The sequence below is a fragment of the Natator depressus genome, chromosome 18 (assembly GCF_965152275.1).
Source record: "Natator depressus isolate rNatDep1 chromosome 18, rNatDep2.hap1, whole genome shotgun sequence".
Classification (NCBI taxonomy): domain Eukaryota; kingdom Metazoa; phylum Chordata; order Testudines; family Cheloniidae; genus Natator; species Natator depressus.
The window spans coordinates 16106797-16123901 of record NC_134251.1 but is presented as its reverse complement, the minus strand read 5'-3'; the positions used below and the strand labels follow the sequence as shown (position 1 = coordinate 16123901).

At 46.6% G+C, this 17105-nt stretch overlaps 1 protein-coding gene across 5 annotated transcripts in view; it reads left to right on the top strand.

Moving 5' to 3' along the window:
- Positions 1-17105, top strand: part of DVL1 (dishevelled segment polarity protein 1) — a 171354-nt gene that overhangs the window by 151366 nt on the left and 2883 nt on the right. For 2 of the 5 annotated variants that reach the window (XM_074975381.1, XM_074975383.1), the window contains 9 exons: positions 989-1082; positions 2175-2244; positions 3119-3258; positions 3678-3754; positions 4125-4192; positions 4735-4884; positions 11754-11885; positions 12961-13128; positions 14729-14935. In XM_074975381.1, the coding sequence (XP_074831482.1) occupies positions 989-1082; positions 2175-2244; positions 3119-3258; positions 3678-3754; positions 4125-4192; positions 4735-4884; positions 11754-11885; positions 12961-13128; positions 14729-14935 (1106 nt within the window). Of the gene's footprint in view, positions 1-988; positions 1083-2174; positions 2245-3118; positions 3259-3677; positions 3755-4124; positions 4193-4734; positions 4885-11753; positions 11886-12960; positions 13129-14728; positions 14936-16420; positions 16472-17105 lie in introns of all 5 variants that reach the window. The other 3 variants (XM_074975385.1, XM_074975386.1, XM_074975382.1) reach the window with 3 other exon arrangements.

Sequence of the window (17105 nt, the reverse complement as noted above, 5' to 3'; positions counted from 1 at the left end):
AATAGAGAGGAAGGATGTTCTTGTGGTTACCCACCAGACTGGGATTTGTGAGATCCGGGTTCTGTCCTTGGCTCTGCCACAGACTGCTTGTGGGACCTTGGACAAGTCGCTTCATTTCTTCTGCTCTCAGTTCCTCATCTGTAAAATGGGGATGATACAACTTCCCTACCTCACCGAGCGGTTCGGAAGAAAAATGCATTCATGGATGTGACACGCTCAGCTATTACAGTGCCTTCGAAAATCATAGAAACCAAAAATAAATAAATACCTCCATGGCAATGTAACTCTTTCCATCGCACGGACCGAGGAGTCATCGGAACAAGCATAACTATTTAAGAGAGTTATTTCTTTAGCTATAGTACGTCCCCATTAAGTTCCTAGGCACATGGGATTCCAGTTGCATGGAGGGAATAGCAGCATGCTGACAAGGATCTCTTTCTCCAGGGTTCTCAAAATGTAGCATCACATGATTCTCCAGGGTTCTCTGTGCTGGAGCCTTTCAGAGCAGAGATTTAAAATCATTGCTTGGCCTACAGCTGTCTTTATTGTGTGCAATTTTCTTCACTGGATAATGGGGTCAGGACCACCGCAAAGTACTAGGCAATGCTGGGGATCTGTGACCTTTTGGGTGATTAAATCGGAAGGATTTGTGTTTGCCGAGCTGGGGGCTGAATTCACTCTTGCTCCCGGAGAGGAGGAAGATAGTAAATTATTCTCATTAATCCATGTTGTAATTTAGCCTGTAACTTCCTTGTCACAGTTAATCTACTGCCCTGTGCATGCTGCTAGGCAGAGACCAAGATCTAACACTGGGGTGAGCGGCAGTTCAAGGATGGGCGGGGTGGGGGCATGCATCGTGAGCCAGTTGCTGGGGCCTACATTTCTTGCTCCCTCCTGGATCTTTGGGCATCAGCCCTTTGTGGCAGGGTCGAGAGTTGCAAATGGCCTCACTTTTATGCAGCTGAATTGTGCTTTGAATTCTCCCCAGGCTGAGTAGCTCCACAGAGCAAAGTACTTCGTCCCGGCTCATACGGAAGCATAAACGCAGGAGGAGAAAACAAAGGATGCGACAGATTGACAGGGTAAGGTTGGTGCTGCAGCATACGGCGGGGTGGGTCATGTTTCTGATGAGTGCAGTGTGTGTGCTAGAAAGAGGTGATAGGACTGGTCAACCGCCTACTGAAGTTAGTGGAAAGATTCCTGTCCACTCCTATGGGCTTTGGAACAGGTCCTTGACCTAGGAATCTTGACGTATCTTCACAGTTTGTTGTTTTTCTTCAGCCCTCTGCCTCTGATGCTGTGTCCCTGCTTCTTGCCCCATCTTCTCACTGCCACGTGCTCCCATGAGACAGCCTCAATCAGGACTCTGTCTTCAGCAAGGGGAAGGGCCAATGGCAAGGTTACTACAGTATTGGGTATTTGGCCTGCACCATCCTCTGCTCCCGTTCAGGTCAATAGGAGAGAATGCTCAGCTCTTAGGAAATACTCAGCAACTTGCAAGGATTGTCTCTCGCTCCGTTCTGGGACAGTGCTACAACAGCAGCACCAGAGTGACTCGGATGATGTATTACAATTTCATCAGGCACTTGTTTGCTTCTCAGAAAAAATATATCCCTTGGGGCTTTAAAGAAACAGACTATGTTAAGCTCTTCTTGCTAGAACTGGGCTAACAGAAGAGCTATTCTCAAACATGTTTGCTGAACCTTGATAGTGTTTTGATTCAAGTGTGTGTCCCCCGTTTTCTCTTTGCCTTTCTGCAAACGTTTGTGAGGTCATGTTTTATTTGCACGGATGGTTGGGAAGGAGCTTTGATTCACGTGAATACCAGGACTCCCGTGCAAATGGGCGTCTTTGCAACAGGAGTACTTTCTTTAGGTCATCTGGTCTGAAACTGTACCACATGACTTAGCATGCACCATTCAAATAGAGAACCCCTGATATTGAGCATTGCTATGAGCACTTTTAAACAGCCCATTGGGTGAAATACGGTTGTTTGAAGAATCATGAATAAGGAATCAATTTCAAGAAATCATGATGGGTTCCTAGGTGGTTTCCATACAGAAGGAAGGTCCAAATCTGATCAGTTGGTTGCTCCCAGTTAGTTATTTTCATTGCTAGATTTTGAACCATTTAAAAGCTGGGATTCTTATGAAGCCTCTGTTGTATTTTTCCAGTCATCCTCATTCAGCAGTATCACAGATTCAACCATGTCCCTGAATATCATCACTGTCACGCTCAATATGGGTAAGATGACGTTGTAGCATCGTTGTTGATTTTTATTCTTAATTCTATTTGTCGAGTGCTGTTCATTGTTTACTATTAAAGTCAAGACTTAGCGTGATATAGTAGCTGAGCTACTGCAATTAGGGCCTGATCCAAAGTTCTTTAGAAGTCAATGAAAAGATTCCCGTTGACTTCAAGGAGCATAAATTTTGACAGCTGTCCAGACTGCCAAATGAAGCATGTGGGTCTCAATCCAGTTCAGAGTGGATGTGTGTCCATATCCCATAACCAACATCATAACTGTCTCAGATTTTCAAACTTTGTGGCAGATACAGCGGGATAGGCCATGACTGGTCATTGGAGATAAAATTCTCCTCTCACCCCTAGAAGTGGGGTAAGGAGGAAGGTAGCTTGGTGATGGAGGCTTATGTTGCTGCCACCCATGTTGTCCCCATTGTTTGGATAAATAGACACTTTCCAGGCTGTCAGTCCAACCCCTTTCACCAGCCCTAAATTCCTGCTGCCTCAGTGATGTATGGAAAAACAAACAGGACCTGATGCTGTTAAGTGTTTTATTTCTAGGCGCAGACAGGTCTTTTCAGTACAGTTCCTCTTGCTTATTTTCTTTAAAATGTGCACATTTTCAACAAGTCGTATGAAAAAATAATCCAAGATCAACAACCTCTCCCTGCTTGGATGAATATGCCAGGTACATACAACCAGCTCAGCTTAGCCTCTTGGTCTGAATGTCTACAATGCTTCTGTTGATAATGTGGTGGTGGTGAGAAATCTGGAAGACACCAGTCTCTCTTAAGGCCATAGAGTAATACTTGGCCAGCTTTCAGTGGCCTTCCAATCACCTCGCTTGCTTTTTCTCCCCCCTCTGCCTATCTAGAAAAGTATAATTTTCTGGGGATCAGCATCGTAGGACAGAGCAACGACCGAGGAGATGGTGGCATTTACATTGGCTCTATCATGAAAGGAGGAGCCGTGGCAGCAGATGGCCGAATTGAACCAGGAGACATGCTTCTACAGGTTGGTCCATGCCCCCAAAATTATGCCACTTGCTGAAATATTACTGGTTTCAGCTTGGCCTTTCCACCAGCTTCCCCCGTTCCAGAACCCGTGAGCGAAATTCACTCTTGTGCAAAGAAGTTTTAGCTTGCACACCTACTTTAGCCTACCTACTACATAAGTCTCCAAATATTTGCCATTTAACTTGAGTTCTCCCTGCTGGCTGGCTGACCAACTCTACAGCAATGAAAAATCTCTTCAGTTTCTCCACCAAATGAAAACAGTTAAGACGAATTTAAGATGGGGCTTCACTCATAATGCTTGACAATGCCCTATTCATTGCCATTGTCATGGGACAGGCTAACACTAGCCTAATAAAACGGCCTTTTCCCTTTAGTGACAACCTCTGACCATCATTGTCTTTTTGTGGCATGTTCCAGGTGAACGAGGTCAACTTTGAGAACATGAGCAATGATGACGCAGTGCGGGTTTTACGGGAAATAGTCTCCAAGCCTGGGTGAGTGTGTCACCAGATCCCTGTTTTTCCCCCGTCTCCCGAAATTTAGTACTGGGCAAAGCTCAAGAAGTTCAGCAGTTCAATCTGGATAAGCACCGAGAGTATGGATGCTTATCCTGATTATCTGAACCACTTGGAATAGGTTAGCCCCTGGCTGCTAGTATACCAGCTAAAACCAACACAGACTGGTAGCTGTCTTGCTGATTCATTCCCTATGGGGTTCCTAGGGCAAAAACCACCTCAAAATGTGATTGTTCTATCTAGCCATCCTTGGGGAGGAACGAATCCGTTCACCACGATAGAATATCGTTCTCCCGGTTCTACAGGGAAAGGTAACTGAGTCATCCATATTTATTTTCTTTATTTTCAGACCTATCAGCCTAACGGTGGCCAAGTGCTGGGATCCCACACCTAGGAGTTATTTTACTATCCCCAGGGGTAAGTGAGCAGCCAGTATAGCAGTGCTAAGTTGCAAGGTTTTCAAAATGCATGGCACAAAGACCCCAAGGGTCAAGGCATTTCCAGCTACCCTGTTACCTTAGGAAGTTATTTTTTTTTCCACAACCCTTTGCAAACAGATCAGAATATCTAGTTCTAAGTTTGGGGTGGGGGGCACAGGACTTCGTTCTTTCTTGGATTCAGTTAGCTTTGGGTCTGGACTCTGGGTCAGGTTTCACAGTATAATATGAGAAGACTCCTGCCACTATCACAGGAAACTGATCATCTTGGATCTCCCCTCCAAATCTAACCCAACCGTCCCTGCTTAGTGTCCTGGATGAAGGCAAAAGTCCCTGACTATTCCTTCTGGTCCCCCACACTAGTGATCATCTTAGCCCTGTGCATGTGAATGACAATGACGCCAAGATACTGACAGTGTCCAAATAATTGTCTCCTACCCACCCCCTCAACTGAATCCTGCTGAGGTGGATTCTGCCAGAAATCTGATTTGTTTCTTTCTTTTTGTTTGTTTGCTATTCCAGCTGAACCGGTGAGGCCAATTGACCCTGCAGCATGGATCTCTCATACCACAGCCATGACGGGAGCATACCCCCGTTACGGTATGAGCCCCTCCATGAGCACCATCACATCTACCAGCTCCTCACTAACAAGCTCAATTCACGATTCGGAAAGTAAGTCGCACTGCGGCCAGCACAGGGCAGGTGTCTTCTGCTCAGGGCCGGCAGTGTAGAGCTGCACAAAAAGCAAAGCAAGACACAAACAAACACAACAACCGCAAGAAAACATTTTAATTTTTAATTTTAACGTGTGGGGAGCATAAAACTTTCCAAAGGTTAACACAGGGATGCCACAGAGTAGGAGCAAGGTTTTGCACTTAGATTTTGTACCATATGTTAGAAGAGCTTCCCCCACGTCTTCCAATAAAATGGAGGGGCAGAGCTCCATCCTAATGTATCAGTCCCTTACAGAGCCAAAAGCCATTTCCCCCAGGTGGATAACCTTGCGGATCAAGAAGTAGGGCATTATGTTTGGAAACTTTCTATTTGCTTTCAAAACAGCCTTCACAGTGTTTTTAATATGGTTTAATTGGGTTGCCATTTCTTTTCTGGAACTTTACTAAATTTAAAAAACCAAACCAAAAGCTGGTGACTTTTGTCCTGCAAGAGGAAATGAAGGGTCAGATTTTCTCCACCACTGGTCTGGTCTGTTGTGGCAGTTCCTAAGTTCTCCTATCAGCCTAGTGAGAAAGTTATTATGGTTTCTTATCTTGGAAATTTTAGAACTGAAGAAACAAGTCTTTCCTTGTTCTCTAGTGTGAGTGCAGGGCACAATGCAGCATCTGATTTAAAAACACATGGCACTAAGGCAAGACAAATACATACAGCAAGTGGCTGTTCAGGTCCTCACCACAGAGGCCCCAATTTAGGAAAGCATCCCTATTCGAGACCGCACTTAAGCATGTGCTGAAGGGACTTAAGCTAGTCTGTAAGTGCGGCCCTAAATAGGGATGGACTTAAGCACCATCCTTAAGTGTTTTCCTGAATGAAGAATAAAGAGACCAGAAACTAAACACATTCTGCAGGACTGGTTCACGATTTCTTCCAAAACATTGCCATCTAGCGTCCCACTTTGAGCTGCTGATTCTAGCTGGTCCTGTTGATGCTCAAAAGGCAATCAATGCACTGACCAACTAAACTAAGCACACTGGACACACTTTCCTATTGCCCTGCGAACAGCAAAATTAAACAGCACTTTTGCCTCAATCAAGATCAAATTCTTGTCTCGTTCTTACTCATAAAGTGGCAAAGCCTCGGTATGTGTCCCCAAGCCTTTCTTCCCCCACTGATTCCTCCGAGGCAGGCAGGACAGCTACTGTACTTTGTTGGCTGGCATATTTTTTCAAAAGAAGAAGAAATAGGGAGGAGCAATGCAAACTGGATGCTTTTGGTGGCATAATAGCATATCCCTATTTAGAAAATTTGGGCCAAGATTTTCAAAAGTGACCAGCCATTTTGGGGTCTCAGTCTGAAATACCTTAAAGATGGCTAGTTTTCAGAGTGGTCCGCCCTTTCTAAAAATCAGGCCCTTTATGGTGCCTCAGCTTGAACATCCAAAAACTGAAATACCTCAAATGACTCGTCACTTCTGAAAGGGCTGGCTTATCTGAGTAGGTTAAAAGAGGGGGTGAGAATTGATGGATCTAGCTGTATTGCTCACACACACCTCCTTTAATCTCTTTGTTTTGCACTGAAAATATTCTCAGCTGCACAGGGTAATAAAAAAAAAGAGATTGGCTCTGTTAACTAACCGTGACACTGCCAATTACAGTTCAGACATTCTTTCCACCTGAAGACTTGTTTTGCAATGAAATAATCTAAATTAGAAGCTCTAAGGAACTTTACACCTTGAAAAGTGTTTCTTTCTTTCCTACAGGTATTCTGTATGGAAAAACCCTTAATACAGAATGATAACCTTCTGTAGAATTTTTAACCCAATCTGTAGCAAGGTTATATAATTCCCCACAGATTTTGTAGGTTGCCTTAAAATTCCTGTAGGGAGGATCTCCTTCTCTGTTAAGTTTCAGAGTAACAGCCGTGTTAGTCTGTATCCGCAAAAAGAACAGGAGGACTTGTGGCACCTTAGAGACTAACAAATTTATTTGAGCGTAAGCTTTTGTGAGCTACAGCTCACTTCATCGGATGCACAAAAGCTTATGCTCAAACAAATTTGTTAGTCTCGAAGGTGCCACAAGTACTCTCATTCTCTGTTAAGGCTCCAAATCAGCAGGATACCACTGAAGCCAGCTTGCATAACTCACAAGCTTAATGGTAAGCAAGCACTTAAGTACATTGCTGAATTGGGGCCTAAAATCTATAGGTTGCTTAAAGTAATTTCTGTAACCCCTTAAAGAAACCCTATTGGTTTCATTGCTAATATGTTATACTGGATTTTTCAATAGAGGCAAAACAACAATCATCATCATAATTAATAAAGTAGATCTTCATTGATCATTTAAAGACCTTTGGGTTAATGATCAATGACTGAATCTTTCCTGGCCAAATGTTTGGCTGAAGTATTAAATTCCTAAAGTTGTCTGTGCATTGGTGGTGCCTTTATATTTAAAAGTACCAGAAGGTCCTGCCAGACCATGTAGCTGCTCGCTCGCTCGCTCACTCTCTGATTTCATAAGCGGACAGCAGCTAGAATTACAGCCTCACCTTGAAACTCTGAAAGGGGAGTGACCTCTTTTGTAGGTCTTGTTTCTGCATCTCCCTAGACAGTAGGCGGCACCAGCAAAAGGGGGGGAAATATTATCAGCAGTCAAACCACTTACCCCACCATGGCTTTATCTTGAGATGCATTTTTTTCAGTCTTATAAATACTAAAGATTACTGGAGTCTAATATGTCTGCTGATTGCTGTCAAACAATGAGAGTCTGTTACTCTGTTTACATTCCTCTTGAAACATTAATGTATCGGGTGCCTTGCTGCACAGTACAGCGATTTGGAAATGAGGAATGCAGACACCCTCTTTGTCATGCTTCTGAAATGAAGGTTGCTTGGGAGTGAAACCAGTTTTCTGCAGTTAGCTTTTCATTTCTTGTGGCGTGGGGCGTTCCCTTTTCCTAACACGAGCAGGAGAAAAAACTTGAAATCAGAACAAAATGGCTCAGTTTCCACATCTGTGAAGTGGTTATCCTGACACACGTCAGAGGTGTGTCTGGAGGCTTCGTTCATTCACGTTTCCCATGCTCTTTGCATAGGTGCTAGAACTGGGGGCTGCCACACTCACTGGCTTGAAGCGGTTTCCATCACACGCAGGGTTTACAGTTTGGTTCAGTGGCTCTCAGCGCCCCTCATTATACAAGTTGTTCCAGCACCCACCCCTGGCTCTTTGGGATCCTCAGATGGCAGTGCGATAGGAGGGTAACATTTTATTACAAACAAGGCCAACAGGACTAGCAGCGAGGTTGGTAGCAAACTGCACTGCCATTTATTTGATTTCCCCCTTTCTGTCTCCTTCACTTGGAGCCAATCTGATGCACAGGAGGGGCAGCACACCCAGATCTCAGGAGTGGGTCAGGAAGAAGAGAGGATCTCGCCCATTAACCTCTCAGTCACGGCAGAAACGGAGAGACCGCACGCCTCTCAACCCAAAATGGAATAAACAAAGAGCTTAAATACAAACAGGGCTTTCCAGCCTTGCACTTCCCCGTCCAAGAGCCTCCTAAAGTCTCTCAGGGTTATGTTGCCGATACTCACAGCAAATATAAACATCAGTTTTACTGTTTTGGCTGTAAACGTGGAAGCAGCCAGTTAATGGAGCAGCATTAGCTGAGTGCAAGTCTGTGTCGGGGTTCCTTCTTTTGAGTACCGTGGTATGTCTCCTGGTTTACTCTATTTATATAATGGGGCTGGGATAACGTAAATGGGTTGAGAGACTTTTTTTTTTTCCTTGCAGCCCACCCCCTTTGCCCTCTTGCCTGTTCTTAACATCAGACGTATTGGTGCAGCCAGTGTTACATCAACATTTGTGACTAAAGCACCTGAGATGGGGGAAGGGGGGGTTCAGATGAAACCCACAAAGCAGCAGGGCTTGGGTTTCTTTTTTGTTTTTTCGGTCGGTTTCGTTATCTCTTTGTTTCTTCAGGCTTTTTCTCTCAAACACAGGACTCCTCAGGGACCTGACTACTCAATTGCTGTTAAATCAGACTTTTTCACACCAGATAGATGCAGTTTTTCATATTAATTATTATTGAAAAAGGTACCTTGTTCTAGAATTTTCAGCTCATTCCATGGCAAGAATCTCTTGCATTAGCCTCTGATTTTCTCTGTTGGGCCAGCTGCCTTCAGCCAGGACAAGCACCAGTGCTGGTTCATTTATCAAAGGCAGAGCATCTTTCCCCCCTCCGTTTTCAGAAGAGGAACTTGCTTACGGCCCGTCCGGGTCTTCTGAGATCACCCTAGAGACCTTTATGTGTAAAACTACTCCAGTTTTCTACAGGAGTAGCCCCTGAGCATTGCAAAGTCCTTCTTGGCAGCTGTTGTGTTTCGGAGTCTGATCCAAAACCCATTGAAATCAATGGGAGTTTTTTTCCATTGACTTGAATGGGGTTTGATCAAGCCCTCAGACCATTACTGTGAAATACCGTCTTGCTTTTTGAAAAGGGGTATCCTGCCCAAAGCTACTCATTCCTTCTGCGTGGGCCTGTCTCTTCAGCAAATATTGTACACACATGCACTAGAATGAAGGTGCGAAATAAAGATGGTATGAGGTATGGTACAACTGCATTGTCCTGGTGTGTGTGTGTGTGTATATATATATACCCTTCTTATCAGTAATCTCTAAGAGTGGAGGGGTGAAATTGAGAGGTAAAGGTACCACTCAGAACCAATCTAAAGCAATGGGCTAATGCAGTGATACTCAGACTAGGGCTCGGAAGCGGCAAGTGGCTCTTTAGTGGCTCTCTCTTTGCTGCACGTGATATTAAAACGTGGTGTGGTTTAATTATTAACCAATCAGATGCTTTTACTGTGTTGTTGACCAAGTGTAGAACACTTGGTCAGTCATTTTGCTGTGAGAATATTTCTATAGAATCCTCGCAGCAAAATGACTAATCTAGAGAGAGAGAGTAAATGAAACAATACATTGTGGCTCCTTTGGGTAACGTTGATCGCTAATTTGGCTCCTGAACCACTGGGATCTGAGTATCACTGGGTTAATGCATCTGATTCAAAAGATGGTCGGCATTTCTGCCTGTTCTGATGCTCGTGTATTCACAACCCCACTCAGTCATGTTGTCGGGTCAAGGGTTACTTGAGGAAGTCCAGTCCTGAGGTGGATACATTTTCTTTGGTGTAACTGAGAGTTTTCAGATTTGGACAGCCACCTGCAAACAACAGCCTACTGATCCACCATCCTTCTGCTTCCAGTGGCTTCGAAAAGCATAATACTGATTTGGAGACAGGCCATATGAAAATCAAGTTTATTGCTCCCTGCATATTTAAATCAGATATTCTTTTTTAAAAAAGTTGCTTTTTGTCACTAACCAAACTAACTTAAAGCAAAAGCAAATCATAGTGTTGCTCCGATGGCATGAGTGTTTAGAAGCCTTGTGTGTGTGTGTATATGGCATGTGATGGTATATTTCAAGTGTGTAGATGTGCATGTATCAAGATCAATGGTTTGAGTTTTCGCTGTGTCATACTTGTGCCTTTTACCAAAAATGTGAGGGTGGCTGATGCAAAGTGAAATTGGTTCCGTTGCTGTCCTAGAAAAGTGAGGGGGCTCATGACTTGCTATGTTTCTGTTAGAGATGAGCCTGAGCTACATGATGGATATGAATTCTCCTGAGCTGGGAGGATGGGAGGCAGGATTAACACAATGAGTATGGTGGGCAGCCCATTAAAAATACATTACCAGTTGGGAATTGGATCCAGAGTTGGATGGCGTTTGGGGTTCACACCTGTCTCGCAGATCATAGTAACGAGAGAGATTGGAAGGAAGGGCCCTAGAAGTTGCTGGGTGAGGTAACCAAGGAGAATACCCCTCCCATATGAGGGACAGGGGGGCCAGGCTTAACCCTGCCCAGCCAGCACAGAAGATCTGGCAGGCACTTACTGTTGGGTTTTATTATTGAAATGGATCAGCAAAACAAATTCTCTCGTTTCTAGCTGAACACTCAGGTCAGGGGAGTTGTGCACGAGATGGGGGTGGTCAAATGAGAAAAGCAGCAACGGCTGATCAGTGCTGACACATCTAGAATTGGCTTTTCCAAATACTCTGCAAGAGAGGTGCATGGAGCATGGGGGAGAGGGTATATGTGTTCTCATTGGGTTTTGTTACTTTCCCTGGTTTGTAAGGCTGCGTACCACTAAAGTCATTTTCAAGGCATCCACCAGCCCAGGGCTTGTTACTGATACAGGCTGTCTTCTAGTTTCCCGATTCGTTTCACTCCTCCCTTTGATGCCTGCACTGTGCCCATTGACATGAGCTGCAGATGCATTGATAGCAGAATAGACTTACCCTCTTCTTTCCCTGGCAGGTGCCACCATTCATAGTGATTAACCCAAAGGTCTAGGTAGAAGCAAAACGTGCTTGTTCCTAACATTGTCTGTTGTGCGACCACCACGTGACCTATGGTGGGTTGAATGTGGAGGGAGTGTTGCCTGAAGTCCCTCTGGGAGTGCTGCAAATTACATGGGAAATTGCTGATGATTGGATCAGCCTCAGGAGCTCCCCCTAGGGAAATGGGCCGGTAGTGACTTGTAGCTGGCTAGAGAACCCAACACCTGTAGGGTGCCTGCAGCTCAGTGACTAAACTGTTCACGCCAAGCAGCATCTTTACAGAACTGGTGTGAATCCTGCACCTTGGTGCCACTGCTGAGGGCAAGATGGGGAAATCCTGTGACTCTGTCTTGCCTCTGCTTTGGAAAGCTGTGTCTTGAAAGGCGCAATCCAAACGGTGAGCTGAAACGAAGTGACACTCTCTGCGGAGGTGGCTGAGCTCCGAGAAGCATCTAACCTCTCTTCCTTTCAGAATTGGAAGAATCTCCCTTGACTGTGAAGAGTGACATGGCTACTATTGTCAAGGTTATGCAGTTACCTGACTCAGGCCTGGAAATCCGGGACAGAATGTGGTTAAAAATTACCATCTCCAATGCAGTGATAGGTAAGCGGGTCCCCCGACGGCTGCGCAGATCACCCAGTGGCTTGTTAGAAACCATCTTTGGGAGCTGCCTTTTAGAGCCGTGGTGACTTTTTTTTTCTTCTGTGTTTCTGTGAAAGAATCTAGTTGTGAAAAGGAAGAACGAATGGCTCGAGTTTGAACTAGTGTGGGCTAGGACTGTGCAAGGTTCCCCCACCCATTGTCCCACTGCACCTGAACCCTTATGGATAATACCACTGCTGCTCCCATCCTGTGCCTGTCAGGATAGCAGCGCCCCCTGCTGCTCCAAAGCTGCACGTTCACACAGCTCGGCCAAGGCATCTCAGTCCAGGATAGCAGCGCCCCCTGCTGCTCCAAACCTGCACGTTCACGCAGCTCGGCCAAGGCATCTCAGTCATGACCTGAACCACCCCAGCTATTTCCCTCTTGGATGGAAACTGCCAAGTGATCCAGATGGTGTTTTCATGCTGCATGCAAATATGTACTGAGCTCTAAACAACCTATGTGACTTTTACTTGTTACCTAAACAGGACACTAGACAGCCTGGAGTCTGCACCCCTCCTGGCCCCCCATATCTGTTGAAAACCTGTCACTGTCTGTATAAACACTGTGTCATTTCAGATTGTCTTAATTCCTCCTCATATGCACCACGTAAAAAAAAAATCCATGTCTGTGTTGGTTTTTTTGTTTTTGTTTTTTGTTTTTTGTTTTTTTAGCATTTAAATGAATAGGTGCTCCACCTGGATGCAGGATTATTCTTCACTTCCTGGTTTAAACTGATGGCTGGTGGTGGTTAGCACTGTTAGACAGGTGCTCTATCCCACCCCAGAGGTGGATGCATTTCAGTGACGGGCCTGATGAAAGGTGCTATGAAAATATGATATCCTGAAGCTTTCCGGGGCAGGGCCTGACCTGTATCTTTTTTTGATAGTGCCTAGCACAATGATGCTCTGAGCTGGCTGAGGCCTATAGGCCCAAATGCATTGTAATAGATAATGATAGGAGTTTGAACGTTGTCTTGCCGGCTAAAAGTAACATTGGGATGTTTCTCTTTCTCCATTCCCCACTCTCATTGCAGGGGCAGATGTGGTCGACTGGCTTTACACGCACGTGGAGGGCTTCAAGGACAGACGGGAGGCTAGAAAATACGCCAGCAGCATGTTAAAACACGGCTACCTCAGGCACACTGTGAACAAAATCACCTTCTCAGAGCAGTGCTATTACGTCTTCGGGGACCTCTGCAGCAGTAAGTTCCTCGGCCGAGAAGGGCAAAGCTGCACATGTGCTCTATGCCAGCTCCTCTGTTCTGGCAGGAAGCGCAGGACAACCTCCTGTGGAATCTCACAAGCGTGGCGATTTCCACACACGAGCCTGCCCCCCACCAGAGTTACATGATCGTGAGCCAATATTTTCCTCTAGGAGAAGCAACTGAGTTATCTTGCCAGAAGCTGGGAATGTGCGACAGGGGATGGATCACTTGATGATTCCGTGTTCTGTTCATTCCCTCTGGGGCACCTGGCATCGGCCACTGTCGGAAGACAGGATACCGGGCTAGATGGACCTTTGGTCTGACCCAGTATGGCCGTTCTTATGCTTTTATCTGGGTTGGAAGGATGGCCTAGTGAAATAGGACACTGGACTGGGACTCAGGAAATCTGGGTTCCAATCCTTACTGCCACACGCCTGCCTGTCATCGGGCCTCAGTTTCTCATCTGTAAAATGGGGCTAGGATTACCCTGCCTTACGGGGATGCTGTGAGGGGCTCAAATGCTATGGCGATGCAGACTGTGTAAGTATGATCTGAAATTGAATAATGATTTCATGCCCTGACACAAGCGTGATCAGCAGAGGCATTCCGTCTGGCCCTCCTTTCATGTAAATGAGAATAGGCTGCCAGGGCATTCTCCGCTGACCCCTCTTGCTCTGGAATTCATTCTTCAGGTCACTTTGGGGGCCCCCATCGTGGTAGTGCGTTAGCACCTCTATTTCAGCAATGGCTGTACCCTCACAATTTCCCTCGGCGTTCAGGACCGATCCCCCTTGTACAGAAAGGGCTCTGAAGCACAGAGGGGATCGAAGCTACATCTGCACTTGGAGCTTGGGGTGCGATTCCCGGCTCGGGGAGACATGCGCGGCCTGAGGAGAGCTAGCGCTAATAATAGGAGCATGGCCGCCATAGTGTTCGAGCAGTGGGAGCAGCAGCCCGGGCTAGCTGCCCTGAGCATGTCCCCCCACACCCCAGTGCCTAAGCCGGTTTATTGTCGGGGCTGCTGGCCTGAGCTGTCCATGCTGCCACAGCTTCACTACTCGTTTTAGCACACTCGCTCAGCGCAAACTAGTGCAAGTGTGAGTACGCACGCTGGGAATCGCACCCCGGCTGGACTTGCCCAAAGTCACACGGGGAGTCTGAAGCAGAGTCGGGCATTGAGCCCTGATCTCCTGAGTCCCAGTCTAGTGTCTTAAGCACAAGGCCACCATCCTTCCATAGTCCACCAGAGACTGGCTTCGTTAACCTTTTGGTTCTGCTGCAAGGCCCATCTCCCCACTGAGACGCTGCCTATAAACAGAATGTCTTTGCGGGCGGCTGGTAGCGATAGGCAAATGATAGAAGGTTTGGGGCATCAAATCAGATCAGTGCATGTGTTTTTGCACTCCCAACTGCACACGCCTGCTTGAGAATACCCGTCCCTCCATATTCAATATTCACCCTGGGTAATAGTTGGATTGAACTGCTGAGGTTAAGTCCCACGTAAACCCATTAGCTGTCGTTCTATAGGGTGATGATAGTACGTGGGTATCAGGTGCTAGGGAATTGTACTGTCCTCACCTTTTCTTTCTTCCTCCAGATATGGCTGCCTTGAACCTTAACAACGGTTCTAGCGGAGCCTCTGATCAGGACACTCTTGCTCCCCTTCCACATCCTGCTGCACCTTGGCCATTGGGTCAGGGGTACCCCTACCAGTACCCACTCCCCCCTCCATGCTTCCCACCAGCATACCAGGACCCAGGCTTCAGCTACGGAAGTGGCAGCGCGGGTAGCCAGCAAAGTGAAGGTAAGCCTGTGAGTGGAACACGCGCTGTCCCAGCTCCCGTTATCCCTGGCCATTTGCTTGAGTTTCCCTAGTCCTGTCTGTGCTCCCCTTCCCCGTGGTTTGTATGCTCCATGCATGGGATTTGCTGCAACTGTGCTGAAGCAAATCTCTCTTTGCAGACTCAAGGGAGAGGAGGGCCGGCCTTTCAGCACCGGAGTGAAAGTGCCCGTTACATTTTAATTGAGCCAGCACGATATTCCATCTGGGTAGTTCGCTAGAGCTCAGCACACAGAGCAAGAACCAAGGGGGAACTAGATACAGGGCCGTCTGTCATGTTCAATGTGGCATAGGTACCCCACAGCATTACATACTACGTAGCACTTACAAATCCCTAATTAATCCAGCGTTAATGACCCAGTCCTCACCCTGGGAAAGAGCTACATAGATAGCAGCTTGCCGACTAATCAAAAGGCAACAATGAGACCCTGAGAGGTGAAGAGCCTGGTTTTCACAGGTGCGAGTCGCCGAGTTCAGTGGAGTGCTCAATGTCCCTGAAAATCAGGCCGTTAGTGGTTTGCTTGAAGCCATGTGCCAGAACTGAGAGTCAGGGACAGAAGTGGGCTTCCAAACTACGTGCTCCTGGCTTCCACTTCCGCCCTGAGTGCAGAAGGCTATTCACCGCCTCTCGTGTGAAATAAGCAAAAAGAGTGCTGTCTGGAGCAGCCAGCCAAATGGACTGCAACCCCTAAACGCTGTTCCGCTGGGAGCGCAATTACTTTTGCTTTGATGCATGTTGCATGGGTTGCGTAAACGTACCACCTCCTTCCAGCCCTTGCTACGTCCTTCTTCTGAGCCAAGTAAAGAAAACATGATTCTGTGGTAGGACTGTCCAGTGGGCGGTCCCCTGCAATTTCTGAAATTCATTGCTTCCAGTGTGAATATCCCTCTTGGAAACGCTGCCCGTAACCAAAAGGCAAGGCTCAGAAGGAGGCTCCAAGCTTGGGCGTGAATTATGTTACCAAGATAAACATCCAGTAATTTGCATGCAGCCCCTCCAGACTTAACCCAACCTGCTTCGTTTTGCAAACCCAGGCTGGGAATCCCACGAGAAGAGCTCTCTGGTGAGACGGCCAGCGCTTGCCCTTCCCACCTCAGCTGAAAACAAATATGTGGGGAAGGGGAACCAAAAAAATTCAGATCTTTAGGAAAAAAATCCACATCAGGTCCGTTCTGCCACTGGGGCGGGGGGACACTGATTTTTCCTAATGTGGTTCACCAGTCACTGTGAGCAACAGAACATGAGCTCTTTGCTGCTGGAATAGGAAAGGTCCAGTCTTTTTATCCATGCATCCTGGGTTACCAGCTAGGAGAGTTTCATTAAAGGCAACGGGAGGGTTTCATTTTGAAGGGTTCAGCACTTTTTTCTCCCTTGTTCTACTTTTGGAAACTACACTGCTGTGTTGTTTCTTGTTTTGTAACTGTGTTATTCCCTTGTTTTGTTCTGAGCAAGCATTAGACTGAAGGATTCAGAAGGGAATGGCTGACACTAGGGGATTGGTAAGCTTCAAATGCCTCCATAATAACAACAAATTCATAGCATGATCATTTAGACTCTTGTGATCCAAATGTTTAGCTGTTCCCCTCCCCCCCTTTTATTTTATTTTCAATTGTCAGAGGCACTTTGCCTGTCCCAGCGCATCCTGTTGTAATATTGTGGCATTAGTGGAGTGAGCAATCTGACTGCAGAGCGGGACAACAGCTACCGGGGAATGACGTCCGAATTCTCCCTGCCAACGTGCAGACTTCCAAATGGTGCCCGCCCCTGAGCGCCTGTGGTCAGCCTTTTGACTTTTTTCCTCCTGCATCCTGTTTTTAGTAGTCCAATAAGCTGCTTCTGGAGGTGTCCACCAATTCTCTCCTGTTATACGCCTGGTGGAAGGCCTATGGGTGCCAGCACCTTAGTTGTTTGGGGGTGCTGGACCAGGCAGCTGGATCTAGTCACACTGGGCATTCGGAAAGCTGATGTGACTGACGGAAGCGTAAAGTGAGCAGCCACTGAGGGTGTAGCAATAACTCAGCTATTCAAAATGAGAGAGTGGCTCTGGTAGGTTGGTCGTGACCCCCCAGACAGAAAAGGGGATATCCCAGGATTTCAGTGGCCGGGGAGCCCGTGGGTGTCTGTGCAGATCTG